This window comes from Chelon labrosus, assembly GCF_963514085.1.
Source record: "Chelon labrosus genome assembly, chromosome: 14".
In the NCBI taxonomy this organism is placed as follows: Eukaryota; Metazoa; Chordata; class Actinopteri; order Mugiliformes; family Mugilidae; genus Chelon; species Chelon labrosus.
In genome coordinates, this window is record NC_140347.1 from 14,549,477 (window position 1) to 14,568,221 (window position 18,745).

The 18,745-nt window shown below is 47.5% G+C and overlaps 2 protein-coding genes across 2 annotated transcripts; both read right to left on the reverse strand.

The window, feature by feature from the left end:
• Positions 1 to 1,270: 1,270 nt before the first annotated feature.
• xkr5a (XK related 5a) lies at positions 1,271 to 5,848 on the reverse strand. The gene is made up of 7 exons (XM_084560900.1): positions 5,461 to 5,848; positions 4,368 to 4,551; positions 4,007 to 4,191; positions 3,678 to 3,890; positions 3,259 to 3,428; positions 2,911 to 3,022; positions 1,271 to 2,630 (listed from the first exon to the last, which is right to left on the reverse strand). The coding sequence occupies exons 1-7, from the start codon at positions 5,594 to 5,596 to the stop codon at positions 1,684 to 1,686; spliced, it is 1,947 nt and encodes a 648-aa protein (XP_084417026.1). The 5' UTR covers positions 5,597 to 5,848; the 3' UTR covers positions 1,271 to 1,683.
• Positions 5,849 to 6,927: 1,079 nt separating this feature from the next.
• On the reverse strand, positions 6,928 to 15,053 carry prdm1c (PR domain containing 1c, with ZNF domain). Its single transcript, XM_084560922.1, has 7 exons — positions 14,901 to 15,053; positions 13,226 to 13,480; positions 11,664 to 11,783; positions 10,523 to 10,775; positions 8,041 to 9,041; positions 7,798 to 7,926; positions 6,928 to 7,611 (listed from the first exon to the last, which is right to left on the reverse strand). Exons 1-7 carry the CDS (start codon positions 14,925 to 14,927, stop codon positions 7,054 to 7,056), a joined length of 2,343 nt encoding a protein of 780 aa, XP_084417048.1. The 5' UTR covers positions 14,928 to 15,053; the 3' UTR covers positions 6,928 to 7,053.
• Between the last annotated feature and the right edge of the window lie 3,692 nt (positions 15,054 to 18,745).

The following is an 18,745-nucleotide window of genomic DNA, read 5'->3' on the forward strand; positions in this document are numbered from 1 at the left end:
TGTCCGTGCTCTGCGCATGCGCGTCGTCTTAAAGGGCCAGCGCCATAAATACCTCCTCGGAGGCCGTTTACACAACGAGTTACGTACGGTCTGCAGAAACAGACACATAACTGTTTTTTTTTTTTTTTTTTAACCCTATTACAAAGCAATGCGCGTTTTTAAATGCTCAAAAGCATCAACTTTAAAAAAAAAACAAAAAAAACCACACATTTACTCCACTCACCCACCATGTAGGCTTATTTATTGCTTATTTAAAGCCACCAGTGGCCTTGCCCTTCACAGTTCAAAATGTCATATAGGCAGTCACCTGGATGCGACAAGAAAACCCCCCCAGCATCATTTCACTGCTTTTGTTAGTGGATTTCATCCCAGAAAAGCAATGAGCAAAAAACATCCTCCCAGGAAATCAAGAAAAAAAAAGGTCACCACAAATATCCCATAAGCAATTTGTTACACAACAGACATTGGGAAGCTTTTTTTTTTTTTTTTTTTTTTTTTTTTTTAAAGTCAGTGCCTGAGACTTCATCTCCAACATGATGTAAATTCCAAAACCATTTCAGCAATTACATGGTCAACATGTAAATAAATTCAAAACATCACAAACACAGTTATCCCAGCTTGACACGCCAGCCCTGCACGAAGCAACGGCAGCTATACAAAATAAAATAAATAAATAAATAAATTACAGTCTCTTTTTCTCAGAAAGGAACCGGGGATCTTTTAAAATGGGACTAACAAAAAAGAAATCACAGCATCACAGCAATATATATATATATACGATACATAAGATACCTGTGCTTTTAAGAAGCCAAAAATCTCTGGCTTCCTCTGAGATGGGTTAAAATCCAGAGATTATACACTCCAGCCCGTTAGACCTAGGAATAATTTGTCTACTGTCATAGCTCCTGGCAGTTACTACTAACATGATTAACGGTAGTTTCAGTGTATATTATAGATCGCGTCAGCTGTTTGAGATCGTGAAGCAGCTGCATAGTTTGAATTTACTGAAACACATTGTGCCTGCTTCCTTATTATACAGTTACAATCTGGCAAAACCATTTCGTCGCACAGTATTATTATTATTTAGGCTGCCAAAGGAATGGAGAAAAAAAAAATGTTGAAAGTCAGGTTAAGTCATGTCTGAGCTCTTGATGTACACTACTGAAGGATTCACCTCTGTGTGTGCAGCATTTGGGCAAAGCAGTGCTTTAAGAAAATAGTTTATTGTTTGACAAGAGTACTGGTTGGTTTAGGATTATGCCTGAATTGTTGCATATATTATGACCCACATTGTACCAAGTACACCGGTCAGCCATGACATCCGGACCACCTGCCTAATCTGCATTTTTGCCGCCAAAATAGCCCTGACCCGTCAAGGAAGGAACTCCTTTTGACCTCTGAAGGTGTGCTGTGGTATCAAGCACCAAGACGTTAGCAGCAGATCCCTTAAGTCCTGCAACTAACACATCAACTATAAAGATAAATAGTTCCCTTGCTGTCTGATATATCCCACTCACATATGGTCATAATGTTATGGCTGATCAGTGTATATAGACATAAAGAGGTGAAATTACTGCCAGCTTACTCATACTACAACACTGAGCAGACTCCCAAAAAGCTGGTGTACTCCTTTAACATGGGATCAGCTGTTGTGACCTGATCCCCGATTCTGTCACGACAAATCTAGAAGTTATCGTCATTATCTCTTCGGGACATTATGAGCTGCCTCCTGGGACCCGTTAGATGAGGGACATTGGAGGGAGAGTCCGACGCAGCGGAGTCCAACTTAGGTGTGGAAGTGCAGCGCGGCCCGACCCGGCCCATGAGTCCTCGGACGTCTCTGTGCAGGGCTGGGTCGCTGGGAATGGAGTTGAGGTGAACCCCCTGCTCCAGGCCCCCGACGTCCCGGTCCAAACGGGGGTTACTGGCGCTGCTGGGAGACTGTGGATCAGCGCTGAAGTATAAGGTTGAACTTGATTCTGTAGGGCAGAAGTACGGCTCCGGACTGTCTCCGAACACAGACTTCCCCTCCGGGGAGCTGCGTTTGAAATCCGACGTGGGCGACTCCATCGGGCTCTCCATCTCCAGACTGTCGTCTTCCTCTTCGGGTTGTTCAGTCGATGTGGGCTCGCTTACGCTCTGGAACTCGTCTTTGCAGTCCGAGAGGGGCGCCAGGCCTTTGCCCTGGGACTCGGAGGTGGACACAGCCTCGCAGCTGCCCCCCGCTGTAATAGTCATGCCCTCGTTGCTTTTATACTCTTGGTGGTACTCCTCCATGTCCAGTATGGCCACAGCTCCCCCGGCCCCGTACGCCCTGTTGATTTTATTAATGTCTCCTGTTTTGAGGGCCAGGCGGATCAAGAGCCAGTGGTGGTGGTAGCAAGGACAGGAGCTGTTGGGCTGGACCCCGCAGTTTCCCGGGTGCTCCAGCAGAGAGCCGGCCACACCTGAGAGAGAGAAGCTGCCGTGGTTTTGAATGGACGGAGCTGGTAGACTTTTGTCCCCGAGAGAGAAGGAGGACTCCCCTTGTTCGATGCACGTGCTGCCCATGTGGTTGTGGTTGGTACCCTGGGAGATCTCTGTGGACTTGGGATGTAGAAACCGATAGTACAGAAGAAGAGAAGCAGCACCTGGTAAACAGAGAAAATAGTTTGATGTTTAGTAAATTTCAGCTACATCAAAATAACAGAATAAATATTCATATAAATATTTTGCAATAAGTTAGCATTACGTTACCAATTATGGTTCCACTATTTGGCTGAATCACCACTGTGGCTTTACTGCTCAGATACCACAGAAACCTTTAAACAGCCTGACACTTCATCTAATTCTTAGAAATGAGCATCAGAACATGTGAGATAAACATGTTCCGATATAAAAGAAGATTACAGCTGCAGCGGGGTGACTCACCGAGGACAAAGCTACACAGCACAGTGGTGGCAAGGGTCATGCTGTCCCATGATGCTTCGCTGAGGAAGTCGGAGGCGGCCAGCACCAGGGTGGCGTTCTCTATGAGCATAAACTGAAGGAGGAATGAAGGTCACACGATCAGTCATCTGTAGAAAGCTTTACGTCACCGTAGAGATAAGGACACAGAGGTGAGCATGACAGTGCAAACAAGTTGCCTGTGACGGTACGTGTGTGTTTGTCCCTGCTGCCCTGTGTGTAAGTGGAGGAGACAAAGCGATGCACGAAATACAAAACGACGGGACGGGACGGGACGGGACGGGACGGGACAGCCGCTAAGTCACAACTTACTGCATAAAAGCTGGCCATGCGGAAGCGCGACGGTCCGTCTTTGACGTTGAGGAAGAGGAAGACGTGGACGAAGCCCATGGCGCCGTTGAAGGCGCGCCAGCACCAGGGACCGGTGCAGATGTCTGGTTGCTGCGATACCAGCCAGAATGAGGCCGTGAGCCAGTGAAAACCTGGAGGTCACAATAAAAATAGACTAGAAGACAGAAGATCCATATGCAGTGTATCAAGTTGATGCAGAGCAGCGACTGAAAAACTGGATCAAGAGGACGTGCTGCATCACTCCGAGGATAATAACACAACTCGGCCTCTTGCATATTTATTTGCATTTTTGTATTTATTTATTACCAATACCCTTTCTCCAGTTTTCAGGTGCGTTAGCAACATAAAAGCGCCCAAGAGGCTCGCTTCAAATTGCTCACCTACTACTCCGCAGACCCACCAATTAAAGACCCTGGCAAAGAACATAAGGCAGGTCACCCTGGCACCCAGCATGCCTGCCCTCCACACCAGCTGGCACAGCAGGGCCGCTGGAGGCATGGCCAGGTGGCCTGGCCGTATCAGGCAGCAGGCTCGGCTGTACAGCACCAGGGCCCAGGAAATGGACAGCAGGCAGAAGCCGCAGCAGTAGGCCACTGAGGGTACAACACAGGCAAAGCACAGGGAAAACAGACATGCGTCCCCGCTCAGTGACGGCGTCTCCAACAATCCTTAAAATGTCACATGAATCCAAGCAAAATCTTCAGTTTACCCGGTGACATGATGCCCACGTCAGTAGACACCACGACATACGCCTGCAGCAGACTCTGGGGCAGCGTGAGGACAAATGCCTCCAGCAGCCAAAGGGCAGCAACATCTGCCTGCTGCATGACGGCCGCTCCGAGCTCGGCCACCGAGTCCTGCATGTGCAACACAGACCTCATGCAGTCCCACAACCTGCCACGGGGGGGAGACAGAGACAACCACCAGAGCAGTGATGAAAGGCAACCTCTCCAACGAGGTTTTATTTTTCCTGTGTGCTTTCACAGAAACTGAATATGTCACCAAATGCTTCAGTGCTTGTTTCTGCTGTGCTTTTTTGTGCAAAATTTCCAGAGTTGCAAAGGCCTTACCTCTTGAAGATGCCCAAGTGCAGTATGTGTATGACAGAGAGGTAGCATCGCCTGTCGTCACCGTCGTCATAGTACCATTTGACACTGAGCAGCTGAACCGCTGTCCCCGGCAGAAAGAGGCCGAGAGTGAGGCCCGCCCACTGTGTCTCCTCATTCCAGAGGTAAAATCCTATACAGTAGATCACTAACACGTGCACACAGACAGCAGACACAGGCATGCAGGTGTGAGTAATTGTGCGTTTCTTCAGCAAATCCGGTGCATCCCAATGACCACACATGCAGGCATGCAGATTATGAAGGAACAAATGTGAGTGAGTTTACGTCGACAGCTGCAGAGTCCTTGAGAAACCCCTTTAACGGAAAGCTGCTCTGTTTTCTGAAGGACACAAAAGTCTACCACAGCGCTGTGTCGGTTGTTCTTTTTTATTATTATTATTCTGTGACAGGCTGAATAAAGAGTCCAAGCAGCGGCACGGTATTTATATCTTCAGGGAAGGGTATATACCTGCAGAAGACAAAGTCACACTTTGCACAGCCCTCTTTCTGGTGTCCTGACCTTGCCCCATTGATCTGCTTAGTCAGCACTGTGCTGCACAGCGGTGTCAGTGCAAACTCCAGATGTGCATTAAGGAAGGTATTTTAAAAGCAGAAATAAAATTTTTAGGGATTAATTATAACTTCTAGTTATAAGTTAGTTAATTAAAGGTAGTGATTAGATTTAATTATGCCTCCGCTATATGACCCTGCTGACTGACCCCTGGAGGTCTTGGGGGCCCCCAGACTGGCAAATCCAGCTGGACTGATCAATCTTGCATTGTTATGCATTTAAAAAATAATAATAATCTACGGCTGTGATATATAATATCATATTTTTTTTAACCTTAACTAGTGCTGTTGAGCTCCAGGACGAATTAATCCTGGCTCCATTCATTCAAAGCTAACGGAATCCAACACTATACGCTGCTTTTCATTCAGTTTCAGCGTGTGCACCAATAGCAGCAGGCTAGCACCGAGCAGCAGCAGCAGGCTAGCAGCAGGAGCAGCAGCAGGAGCTAGGAGGAGGGAAAGGGAAAGGAATCTCATGCCCACTTACGAGCGCTCCGTTCGGCCACGATCACCAGCGCCGACGCGCCGAACAGCACCGCCTGGCACAAGGCTATCCAGCACCCGCACCGACGGGCCGCCGCCGACGGCATCCGACGGACGACCGCTCCGGCGGCGTTTATCATGTCGCGGACGGCAGGGAGGCAGAACAAACCGGTGACATTATCCCATTATCCTGGGGGCATCCTTCGCCACCTCTTCTTCTTCTTCTTCTCCTGCTCCGTCCCCTTCTTCTTCTTCTTCTTCTTCTTCTTCGTCTCCTTCTTCTCCCGCTGCCTAACCCTTGTCAAAATATCTGACGTCACAGGGCTGTTTAAAGGGGCATCAGTTTCTGAGCTGCCCGTCACTGCAGCCACACAGCTCACCCTGCCTCCCTCCACCACTGTGCACACTTCACCTCTTCTTCCTCTCACTATTTCTTTAAATTAGTGGAAATATAATATTATCTACCACATCCCATCCCGAGAGGTCACAACATGTCATTTTGCGAGGATAATTTCTTTGTTTTGCTCCACGGCAGCTGGTAGGCAGCCTGTGATCTGATCAGCCCCGGAGTGTGTCATCCCATCTCATCTCATCTCATCAGCCTCCCCTTCACCGAAGAAGCCTGCTTCTGCGGCTGCCTCATCAGTGGATGGCCACTTTCTTACGCTTTGAACCCCTTTTTTTGTCACCTGATACCCCTTTCAAGTTGTAATGAGAGCATCACAGGAGGGCACCGCGCTGAGCACGTCTGGCCTGGCCCATTCCTGTGTCTGGAAATATTTTGAAGCACCGTTTACACCTCAGTGTAATCCGCTGAATCATGGCTTGTGGGTGAACTCTGTGCCAACTGATTAATACCGAAACTAAAGCGTAGACATTTGCGCTTGCTAAATTGGCAACAGGATCTTATTGATGGTGATGAGATAATTTATTTGCGTGGTGTTTCTTTTTCTTTTTTTTTTTTCCTTCCAGGTGAAAGGTTTGAGACTTACTGGCGATGAGTATCCCAAGACTCATAACAGGATGTTTATGTGCATCAGCAAGTCCAGACATCAGCACTTCCACAAAGTATATTTGTTGACGCACAAACAACCAAGAATTCCTCTGTGTGCGTGTGTGTCTGTGTGTGTGTGTGTGTCACTTCACTGCTTAGCTCACCAACACCTCACACGGTCATGCTTAGTAAAGTAACTTAATCAGTCACTTTAATCAGGAGACATAAATACGTACAGCTCAGTCTCACACAGTGAAACCACAAATTGAGGCGAACTGTCATACGCGTAAACACTCGGTTAGGTGTTGTTCAGTCCAGACGTTCAGGGGATACAAAAAAAAATAAATGTTGTAGATCTGTGTTTTATTTTATTATGTTTAAGATTAAAATGAGCAACTGAATAAATTAACAAACATGTATACATTAAATCAGTGAGGCCCAGGCCGTGCTGGTAAAGTCTTGATTCTTCATAAGCTGCAGTCGCTGTAGAGTATAGGCGAAGGCGATCCATGACTCAGATAAGGCTTTACTTCAAATAGGGCAGTAACGGACAGCTGCTGAGTTGACCTGTAAGGATTATATGGATGGATTAGCAGGGCTGTCTTAGGGCTCTGAAATGCAGCCTGACTCCAGCTTGATGCTGGTTGGACGCAGAGGTAGAGGGCTGCCGTGGTGTGGCTGAAAACCAGAACACTCCTTGGCCGGTTTGTAAAGGCCCAGCTCGGTGTCCCCTCTCGCACCATCCCGGTGGCCTGAAACACGAGTCTCTAACTTCCGTATCAGGTCGATAACATTCCCCTTGTCCACCTCGACCTCCGCAGCCATGGCTTCGAGCTGCTCTGCCGCCTCGCTGATGTCAAACCTCTCAATCTCTGAGTTCACCCGGTGCAGCTCCTCTGGAGAGTATCTGTGGGAGGCAGAGGGGGAGAGTGGGCAGAAGCCTTGGAGGTGCACTTGCAGGCTGCAGGAGTGGAGATAGGCGCACGGGCAGCGAGGACAGCGGTGCGGTCGCTCCCCACTGTGGAGGCGTTTGTGGAGCTTGAGGTGGATGAACTGAGTAAACCGGGCTGGGCAGAGCTTGCATTGGTAAGGCCTCTCACCTGAGTGTAGTCGCTGGTGGGTCTTCAAGTTACTAGTGCTGCTGAATCGTTTATGGCACACCTGTGACAAAAGAGGAGAAGATTTTTATTACATTTATATAGTTGTAGTTTCCTGTTTTTATGCTAAGCTAAGCTAATGGCCCCGGCTACATATTTACCATGCAGACTTGAGACTGGAATACATCTTCCCACGCCAACGCTTGAATAAAAGTCAAAATAGAAAACCCTAAAGCAGTTGTAGCTTTACCTTGCATTCATGGGGCTTCTCCCCCGTGTGAACTAGGTAGTGTTTCTGCAGGTGTGCCAGTTGAGTGAAGTTCTTGTTGCAGGTCTGACACCTGAAGGGACGCTCACCGCTGTGTACTCTCAGATGAACCTGATGACAGTCAGAGATCAGTTTTTACGTCGATGTCTACTCCGTCTGATTCACAAATCTGGTCAATTCTACAGTCAAGCCACTACCCGCTCTGCTTAAATGTGATGAACTAACCTTGAGGTTGGATAGCTGCCCAAAGACCTTTCCACAGATGTTGCACTCATACCGGATCTTTCCATTCTGCCTCGTGAGAGGGTAGGACAGGGTCTTGTACCCGATGGGGTTCCCCCCACATTTGATCTTCCTGAGGTCCATCGCGTCCTCCGTATTGCTCTGAGTGGCGGAGGTAGGTTTGGAAGGAAGGCAGTCGGAGGAAGCGGCCATGCCCACGGGCGGCGAGCATCCCCCGGGCGCAAGAGACGGAATCGCCCCGCAGAGTTCAGTTACCATGGATGAGGCAGTGGATGTGGCGGGTATAGTGAAGTCCGAGCGAGTATTGCTGGCGGGAGAGTGTTTGAAATCTCTAAAGTCGTTCGAGGGGATCCTGAGGTAGTTTGTCTTTCTGGATGTGAGGTGACGGTCTTTGTGCTCGCTGCTTGGTGAAAAACTGAGGTCTTGTTTGGAGCTGGATGGTGCCGAGTCTTTGCATCCGTTGGCGTAGGAAGGATGTAGGAAGTGTGCATAGCTGTCGATGGGCAGTAAATGAGATGGGAGGGCGAAGTGAGGTTTCAGTCGATCACTGTAGAATTGATACGAATGAGGTAGAAGGCCAAGGGAGTAGTGAGACAGTAGATAAGGGTTGTGCCTCAGAGTAGGATGAACGTGGTCAGGCACAGATGGCTCTTGGTAAGACTTGACAGGGCCTCGACTGTGCTGAAAGGGGAAGTGCAAACTAGCGGGGACAGGGCTACTTAGTGCTGGCCTTTTAGCAGCTGGGGGGCTGCAGGACGGCAACGGAGGCAGGGGCGCGTATCTATGGCTACTGATGGCTTCTGAGACGGGCTGGAGTGGGTAGACGACACGGGGACACAGTGGGAAAACTGCGTTAGTCTGAGACAAGGGACCCTCCAGGCGTCTGCGGCGGGTAGACGAGGACTGGGAGGGCTCGTCTTGGAGGATTTCAGAGACGCTGTGTCCTCGTCTCCCTGTTGTCTTCTCCTGAGCCTGACTCTGCTCTGTGAGACAAATGCAAAACACAGAAATGACAATTTAGACGCACAATAGATGGAAAAGAATCATCACCCGCTGGAGTGACACATGCAACGATGGATAACACGATGGCGCCGTGCATGTCCTCCTTTTATAAATAGGTTTGCTCTCCTTCTCTAAACCACCTCTCCACCTCCGCCTTCTCTAATCCACCCTGTCCCTTTATTCTTTTAACATCACAACATAGCCGTGTGTGTGTGTTATCATCAGATTCGCCCAGACCCTTTTGCACTCCATGAAAGTGGACACCAGAACATGAACAATGGTGGTCTGATCAGGATGGAGATAGCTTAAGGAACGGGAGTCAGTGGATACGTTATTTGCATTGGAGGGTCGGTCAGTTGTGTAAATGTATTTTCTATAGCAAGCAGGACAACACACACAGGATACAGGATACAAGAAATTACTTTTCATCTTAAATGAACAATGGGTTTGGCCCAGACATAAATAGACGCTTGATGGAGTGGAAAATGTACTAGTCACAACACATAAACTAACCTATAAATAATATTATTTTTCCGCTGAATTCTATACACAGGTCTGGTTTATGACATCTGGATCTAAACCTGAGCAAACCCTTCCACCTTGCACTCAGGAAGTCACGAGGGGAGACACTACTCCACTGACTGACTCCAGAGCAGACGGAGGACTCAAGCTGACAAACAGAGGAAGACAAAACACAGAGGTATGCATGTATAATTCACCCGCCGTGGACACAGTTAACATCAACACACACAAACACAGCAGGCCTTATCTTTTAGCACGCCCCCTTCCACCTCCCCCCCCCCCTCCTGTAACCCTTCTCCTGCTTTAGAGGGGTTTCAGCAAACAAACAGCTAACACTTAGTGAGATATCAATCTGTCAGCGGGTCACCTTGTCAGGAAGTTCAAGTAGTCGCTGGAGCGCTTCCTACCTCTCTTCCTCCTTAAGAGCCAAATAAATAAGGGGAGTCGTGCCAAAATGCTGTCAGCGCCTCCAGCAGCCTTTTTATATGGGACCGTGTGTGTGTGTGTGTGTGTTTCTACTCTTTGTGAATGAAAGCCGTGTGTGTGCGAATGAGCTGTCAGCGGTGCGTTTCTTTGCAGAGTTAAAAAAACTGAAACACTGCTCTAGAAATCCTGAAAATTGGTCTCATCTTACTCCGGCACTGTAGCTGCACCTGGAGACGGCCCCTCTCTGCTTTCAGGATTCCGCCGTCCTCCTTTTGTGATCTGCTTTAACAAAGGCGCTTTGGGTGTGACTGAGTAACTTCTTAAACACCCACACAAAAGAGCGTGTCAGTCGGCCAGCGTTTTGACGGGGTGGGGTGTGTGGGGGGCTTACTTCACAATGACAGTGCATGCCGCTAGATACGTCTCAAAGCGTGGGCACGAGGACGGTTCGCGCTAACTTCAGCGACTCTCACACCTTGCCTAACGGACAGTCCTGCTTTATACACACACTTACCAGAATGATCGATAGCCAGCTGGCCCAGTGGAGGGTAGTTGCATCGCTGGGCGAATTCAGAGCAGTACCACACCAGAAGCTCCTGGCCTGGCTGAAGGGGCTTGATAGTGTAGAAGAAGATCTCCAAGCCGATCTGGCACGCGACCAGGTTCTGCTCCTCCACGCTGCACGCCGGGTTGACATAACGCATCCAGTTGCTCCGTTCCTCTTTCAAACCATCCAGGATGTGGTGCAAGCGTCCCTCCAAGAAGACCTATGGTGTGTGTGTGTGAGAGAGGAGAGAATAATTCGGTTAATGACACATCGACGCTGCAACATTCTCTGAAACTATGATATCACGAGTTTCCTTTGCCTTTATGGTAAATACTGTATACTCTTTCAGCTGAGATGTGCACTAGTCATCTTGAGTTCCGAAAGCAACTCTGAGCAAGAATTTCACCATATGACTGGGTTGTAGTACTCATCCATGCGTATTCTCACATTTGTGGTGCAGTTATAAAAGCGTTCTCACTGCTCTCTGAAGTTTCAAATCTGTGCTGCCCGTTTGACTCATGGCTGCAATACAACAGATTGTCTGAGTTACGGCCGCTGTAGCGTTTTTTGATCGTGGTTGCACTTCGAGGTTGCTGACTCTATAAACCGTGGATTTAAACAAGAGCGTTTTGTGTGTAATGGAAGATGTCCTGATGCTGCTGATTTGTAACCCAACAGTTCTCAAGCTTAAAGCCACTTCCTTGCTTAGTCAGTGTGAGAGTTTGTGAGTCTGGAGGGACATGTGTACGGCGTATTTACTGGCAGCGCTGCTGAGAGAAGCGGAGTGAGAGGAGAGTCGCTGCGTCACTGAAACCAAACAGCTGTGTGTGTGACCTCAGGCAACCATGCACTGGCAAACACGAAAACATGCTCGGCACATGCACAGTGAAACCCGTCAAATTGTGCGGCGGTGCCTATGAGCCCTGGCAGACAAGCTCATGCTTTCACAGGATGTAAGGCAGTGACCACAACTGCTAACTTGTGCCACGGCACAGCCACAGCAGCGTCGCCCAGCTGGAGTTACAGGATGTGAAACGTTTTGAAACAGCCATGGTTGAATTCGACATGCAAGCGCAGAGATCCAGAGTCTCGCGCGGGGCTCACTCACCCTCCAGAAGTACTTTCTGTTGGCGTCTTTCAGCAGCTTTTCATTGGTGTAGATCTCTCCCACCAAAGGACCGAAGCGGGTCCCCTTGGGAATCAGCTCCTTGCTGGTCACGCCAAGCACCTGTTCAACAGGGAGGACACAGAATCATCAAACAACCGAGGAGTCCACAAATTGGAGGCCTAAGCACGCAGCCGGATGCACTCGGAGTTTAAAAAAATGTAATTAGAGGGATGAGATTCTTGGGAATACAGTCCTCCCTATCTGACCCTCCATCTTACCAGAATGTTTCTTGGTGATTGACCAAAAGAATTAAGCCAGTTCACTGGAACATGACTATGTGGAGAAAAGGAAATACCCAATTAATGCAATTTTCTCTTATTGTTATTTCACTAGAAATCCTCCGGAGAGAAAACGAGAATTTTAGCGAGGCCGCGACAGAGTGCGTTCCCCTCGTCGCACGCGCTGAATATTTCATAAGCCGGTCACCCGAGTTATCTTTAGTTTCCCCGCCATATTAAAATTTCACCGCTACTCTTGTTCTGCTGCCTCCAGGTGTGAAACTCACCCCTCTGTCTCAAGCCTGGAGGGTGGGGAAGAGTGGATAAGGTGTCACGGTCACACCCCTGCCAGTTAACCGCACCGCGAGCTTCATGCTGAAAAAGCAAAAGCCCCGAAGCCACAGGAATGGATTCTCTCTTTCATCTTGGAGCAATACCGGCAGAGTGTATGAAGCGCCTTTTCTGAAATCACTACATGCTTGGTCATAGTGTTTATCTTCATTTCATCAAGCTAGTTTGGCCTCCATTGCGTCACTGATTACTGTAACCCATCCAGTTCTCTAGTATCAGCCAGACTCCAGACAGGTCTTATTAGAGGGTCATAGTGGTAATGCAGGTATTTTGCCACAGACATTCAGACTACTTCCTCTGATCTCACCTGACTAACACGCTTTGTCTACAGAGACTTTAATCTTTTGCGAGGAAACCTAACGTTTCCTTTTCATGAATAGTCCTCTGGGGTTAATCTTTTCTCACGAGTGTACCACAAAATATGGGTTTCCTGCTTGTCGGCTAGCCAGTTAAACATAAACCGTCCTCCCAGTCTAACTACCACGCACTTAATCCAGATGATTATTTACGGCGTTATCCATATTATGGGTCCCAGAACCTCAGCTTTGCTTTATGGTGTAATTTTCTGCCGGGGACTAAAGAACGGGAATCTGAGTTTGCTGCTAATCATACAGTCCTCAGGCCGAGCGCTGAAGGGCTTGGCTATTGTCTCTGTCTTTGCCTCAATACACACACACACATGCAGGGCAAAGAGGAAAGGCTCAAATTAGACAACAACATGTCAAGTACTTCCCGCCTGGGGATGGATGAGTCGATGGCAGGATGTTGGAGTGACGCAAGGAGTCGGCCCGGACCAAAAACGTAAACAGCGGCACATACTTACGGTACATGTGGCTTGGAATTTGAATGTTTTTCCGGCTGACGTAATTGCAAATAACTTCTTAAAAGCTACACTCCTTTTAAAGGACTTGAACGACGGGAGGCGTTGCGTACCTCTTTTGAGCTGTGGCAGCGTTTCAGGGCCAAGTTCCTGGGTAAGGACCTCTCGGCTCGTCTCCTGCCGTGGATTTCGGACTCTTCTTCCAGAGGCTGGTCCTTCACGATATAAGTGCACTTGTCCTCGAAGTCGGCCTCTGTCCACGATGTCATATCTATATCCCGTGTTCCCGACGTGGCCGCTGCGGTGACCCCTATGCTCTGTGGTGACCTTTCTGAGGTTAACATGGTGCTCTCGGAGGAGGAGGAGGCCTGCAGAAAAGATAGAGCCATGAAATAAGCATATATGATGTCTACCATTCAGTATTTGGACTACTGAGGTGATATCTAACTATTTATCTTTTGATGTTTCAGTTTAAAGGAAAAAACAAGGGAAGTCGAGCTTCGGGTGGAACTAAAATTAGGTCACAGAGTGTTAAATGTTATTTAGAGTAGCCAGTGGGATGTCACGGCTGAAGAATTTAACTTTCCCATCTTGTACTACCGGACAAACAAACTTCAAAGTGGAAGCTTCGTGCTTGCTGCCCCACTGGCCCCGCTGGCCCCGCTGTCCCATACATCCTGTGACTCTACAAATCACAACCCCCGGGCTACAGGGGAGGTTCCTGTGCATGTCAGCCCCGGAGCAGGACCACTTTCACGAGGAAACCAGCGCTCCCGGTGAATCGAGCAGACTTCCTCTGAAATCACTGGGACTTGGCTCTTGGCCAGGTCTGGACTCTCTGTCTATCTATCTTTCTCTCTTTCTTTCTTTCTTTCTTTCTTTCTTTCTGTTTCTCACTCTCTCTCCCTCCCTTCGTCTCGGTGGGACTGTCGTCAGGCATGGCTCAGACCTCAGACGCAGGCTGAGAGCGCGCTGACTGATATGATGAAATTACAGAAGGAGTGGAAAAGAAAACGTGATTAAAAGACAATGCTCACATGTGCCACCACAGAACCGCTTCCTTTTTTAGGCTCATCATTTGGCCCCCGAGATAGTGCTAGATAAGGTCTGCGCTTAAAACTCAGTAAGAACTCACGTGACACAAGTTTCCTCCAGCTTAGAGATGACACTAAAAGTTTAACTTAAAACCGAGGCACTGATTGTCATCCTGCACCATTATCTCTAAAAATGCATCTTTAATGCATGAGCAAAAATGGAAAGAGGCACCAAGAATCTTCAGCAAAGGCGTACGCGATGCAGCAAAAAAAGACGTCGACCTCTTCTCCGGAAGGGTAAAAAAAAAAAAAAGAAACGCAAATAAAAAGTGCAGCGAGAAGAGATTTGTGGACGACGTTTCACCCTATCTTTCTGTGAAGTGTATCACCACAGCTGACTCGGAATGACTGTCACACTTGTGACTGTCATTTGTGACTGTCACACTTGTGACAGTCATTCCGAAACCGTAGAACCGGGTGACACAGCAGAAACAAAATGTATTCTGAAAAATCAAGACATTAGTCAAAAGTGCACAGCTGTGCCTCGCAGCAGGTTGACTCTCGAAAGCACACACACACACAGACAGACACCTTAACTTTGAAATTACCTTCCGTGGGACAGGGTAATGTAGGAAACAAATCATAATAAATGAATAAATAAATAAATGTGACGCCCACATTGCAGAATATCTGACACAATCTCTATCACAGATGACATCAGTGACATGAGCCGAGATAGATGTTTCACACTTACTGTGAAGCCTTGAAAGGAGCCACACATAAGGCAGGCTGTCTGTGCCCTCCTTGAGCTCGAGTGTATATGAGCAACCAGTGGCTGTCCTCTGCCTCTTGTCTTCTCTCTCTCTCTCTCTCTCTCTGTCTCTCTCTTCCTCTCACGCCCGACCTCTGTATCTGTGTGTGACCAACTGAACACTTGAGCATGCAAGCCTTGCCTCTTACATGGGAGGAGGGAAGGTGTGTGTCTTATTCGAGAGAATAACCAAGAGAGATACACTCCTCCTCCTCCACCTCCTCCCCCCCCCCTTGCGCCGTCTCCCTCCTCCCCCTTTTGCTTTGCCCCATGACTCCTCCACGCTGAGTGTTTGTGTGTGTGTCACTCTCTTGCCCCCGGGGCGTGAGGCTTTCTCCAAGGTGGGGAGGGGAAGGGTTACACTGGCTGTCACACAGCTATGTCCGGATCAGACAAATACATCTTCATTTTCTGACACTTACCCCTCTCTCTCTCTCTCTCTGAGGGTGAGGAGCACGCATACCTGAGTTGAGTTTGGAAGTCAAGGGCAGGGAGGAGATGAGCTCATTTAGTGTGGAGGGTGAAAATTGAGTTAAATTTTATCTTCTGTAATGCTCTTTGAAACTAATCAAACCTTGCAGCAAAAGTTGACAATCCTTCAACAGTGCTCAGTGAATCAGATGTTCACTTTGCTTTTTGCAGTGACTCAGATGCTTTGGGTGAAGTGATACTTCTTTGAATACCAAAGAAATTTAATCCACAAATCTTCACCACGACAACAGCTGCGAGGAGGAATATCTTTCCGGTCCGTGCGTCGCGCTGTGCGTCGCCACACTCTCACCGAGCCTCAGGAAGTCACGAGATGAGATTACGAGACATGAACCAAAAGATAGATTCGTAACTTGTCAAATTTGATCAACAGCATCGAGGATCCTTTGTCTCTTTTGAGTCAACAAATAAGATGAAGTCAAACTTTTACATTAAAAAAGACACTACTATAGATTACACACTTGGATTAACTCCAAAAAGTCTTTTAATGTATTTAAAATGCATTGTATTTAATGTATTTCCTTCAGATTCTTTACGGGTTTTTCCATAAATACTTTGATGTATCTTGAAACCACTATACATATTCCGTATTCTTTTCATTTTAAAATTGAAGGTATTAAGTGCAAGACGCTGGGGCATGGTTCGATTAAATCAGTCTCAAATCTTTATTAGCTGAAATTAAGACAATCAAATACGTAGAATAGTCTTAAGGTCGTGTTGTGGTGCGTGCAGATTTATCTCCAGCTGTCTCTTCAGTGGGGTTGAGGTTCAGATTGACACTTAGGTCATAATGTAAGTTCATCTGCAGCCCAGCTCTCGTTTGTCTTGGCAGGCTTCCAGCCAGCTCAGGAATCTGAATTTTCAGACTTGTCATCCACGCGCTCGACATGCGCCACTCTCCGAAAACGACAGCCTCGTCCCACTCGTCTGCGAGCTTGCTTCGGTTCGCAGACGCCATCCGTCACTTTCTCCGTTTTATTTTTTTTTGGTTGTTTGTTTTTTTTTCATATTGCGTTACCGCGTGTCAAGCCGATCCCGCTCTTGTTCGGGCCTTACAGTTCTTGCGGTGTCCCGTCCTTCATTTCAAGCTTCCTGTCCCATTCACCACACCTGACCAAGCTACTAATTACGACTGTTGACGGGAGCCACCATGTAATTTAAAATCCACTTCTCTCTCTCGCTGCTTCGCTCTTTCTCTTTGCCTTCAGTCATCTCAGTCATCACCTTCTATTCAGCCCTCCTCTCCTCCACCTCCTCCTCTTCCTCGCTAATGCCTCTCTACCTGGACGTTCTCTTCAATGCATCTATTACTCATAGGTACTGCGTGAGTAATTCCCATAATGACAACAAAGACTTTTAGTCTGAGTCGCGTAAGGCCCTCGGCTCCGAGATTGAACTCAGGGCATTGCATGTTTTGTGTGTGAGGATGGTTTTGTGCGTGGGTACACACGTACACCTACATGTTTGGAAATTGGTCTGCACTACCTGATAACTGAAGTGGCATTCTTAGAATGTGGCAGGACAGCCTAAAAAGAAGAAGTAAGGAAATGTAATTTGCATGCAAGGAAGAACATGATTAACAAGCCTGTCCCCGACAATGCCGGTGACAGTGATTCTGTTTAAGAGGCCGTCGTAGTCAGAAGAGGAATCCAGAAGATGTCCAGAAGATGTGAAGGAGTAAAGGTGTGGTGAGGCATATTTTGTTTCCATGAAGTTGGCCCGGTTCCAACGAGCCTCATGTCCAGTAACCCTCTCACTGACTCACAGACTGTATGAAATCCCCTAACACCGTTAGTAAACTTCCAAAGAGTCCATCGTGTTCACTATTTACTGAACCTGTTGCAGCCAACAGAGTTAGTTCTTCAGAATATGACGCCACCGGGACTTCATTATGGGATGTTTCAGCAGATACAGAGAAAAAAATACATCTCCACATTAACTGGATAGTTGCACAGCCTATCAGAGGCATTTGGTTGTATATAAATCTGACTCCACAGCACTCAAATGACTAGAAGCTGCGACTCTTCCGTTCATCGGTGTATAAATCCCACCCAAACAACACGAGTGGCTTAGCATATCTTTGCTGCAGCATCATCTGTTTGTGAGTCGGGTTCCAGGCTTACCAAAATTTGTAAATGGGGAAGTTGGTCTGGCTTCCAGGTTGCTTTCCACACACTTGCATAGTTCATGAAATTCAGCGGCATAATGTTGTTGCAAATTCGACGTGCAGCTGATAACTCTACTGTGTGATGACTGCAAGCAAACATACTGATGGCTTCTGCACCACAACAGATGTGCACTCATGCACGCAAAATTGATGATTTATGACAGCTAAACTAACACAGTTCACACAGTGATGGCTTGACGGCTTCATCGCACACTCAAAATAGAAACTGTAAGTACAGAAGTATGTGGTTATGTCACAAAAGAAATGTGCAAATAAGAAATAGGAAACAATGAGAGATTGCCACATTAGCAAAGGTCCGTTTTAAAAGATCTGTCTATCAGCCACAACACGAAAACTAGTCTCTAAGACAACCAGTGACGGTGTGTCCTGTGGATTATCTATTACCTGTGGAGTTGAATTAGAAGATCGTTTTCAATGCATTTCCTACAAAATAGATTTACCACCACTTTTAAAATAGGGCAAGAAGTTTCAGGCGAATACCTCAAGCCTGAGGAAACACAAATAAATACATAAAAATAAATAAATCACTGTGGCTACATCACACATTTGCATTTTACATCCTGTAAAGGACAGAACAGTAAATGTTCATAACCTGGAATACAGAAAACCTACTAGTATACAGGCTGAGAGTGCCTCGGAGGGGGGGGGTGGGTGGGTGGGTGGGGGGATGTTAAATGGCATGGCTTGCTTCCAGCTCTGTAATTTCCATGCTTGAGTCTGTACCTGCCTCGGGTCATTTCTCGCAGCGGGACTAAAGGCGACTTCCTCCCCCTAAGGATGGGAACAATGATCTGAGCAGAGACGGTTGAGACTGAGAGCATTTTATAACCCATTACTGCTAAAAATGTCTGACGCGCCCTCCACCTCGGCCTTTCTCGGAGCTTTATGGCACACTCGAGGAGAAATATTTCGAATTCTATCACAAACTACCTGGTTGTCACACAGTCCCTTACTTTCACCTGTGTCGCCAAGCTGTGCTGTTATCAGCCTGTCAAGCCCATCAACTTCCCCATCCATTTCACGTTACTTCAAAGTGATTTCCTTTGCCTTGCATTAGCCTGCACTCTATTCAACTTGTGGTCGAGAAATTGATCACATGCGTGTGCATTTC

Coding starts and splice junctions, on each gene's coding strand:
- xkr5a (XM_084560900.1), bottom strand. CDS start 5,596: ATGATAAACGCCGCCGGAGCGGTCGTCCGTCGGATGCCGTCGGCGGCG. Junction 3,023..3,258: donor GCATGGCCAGCTTTTATGCA/GTAAGTTGTGAC, acceptor TTCCTCCTTCAG/TTTATGCTCATAGAGAACGC. Junction 2,631..2,910: donor GCTGTGTAGCTTTGTCCTCG/GTGAGTCACCCC, acceptor TCTGTTTACCAG/GTGCTGCTTCTCTTCTTCTG.
- prdm1c (XM_084560922.1), bottom strand. CDS start 14,927: ATGTGTGGCTCCTTTCAAGGCTTCACA. Junction 10,776..11,663: donor ACAGAAAGTACTTCTGGAGG/GTGAGTGAGCCC, acceptor CACACACCATAG/GTCTTCTTGGAGGGACGCTT. Junction 7,612..7,797: donor AGAAGCCCCATGAATGCAAG/GTAAAGCTACAA, acceptor CTTTTGTCACAG/GTGTGCCATAAACGATTCAG.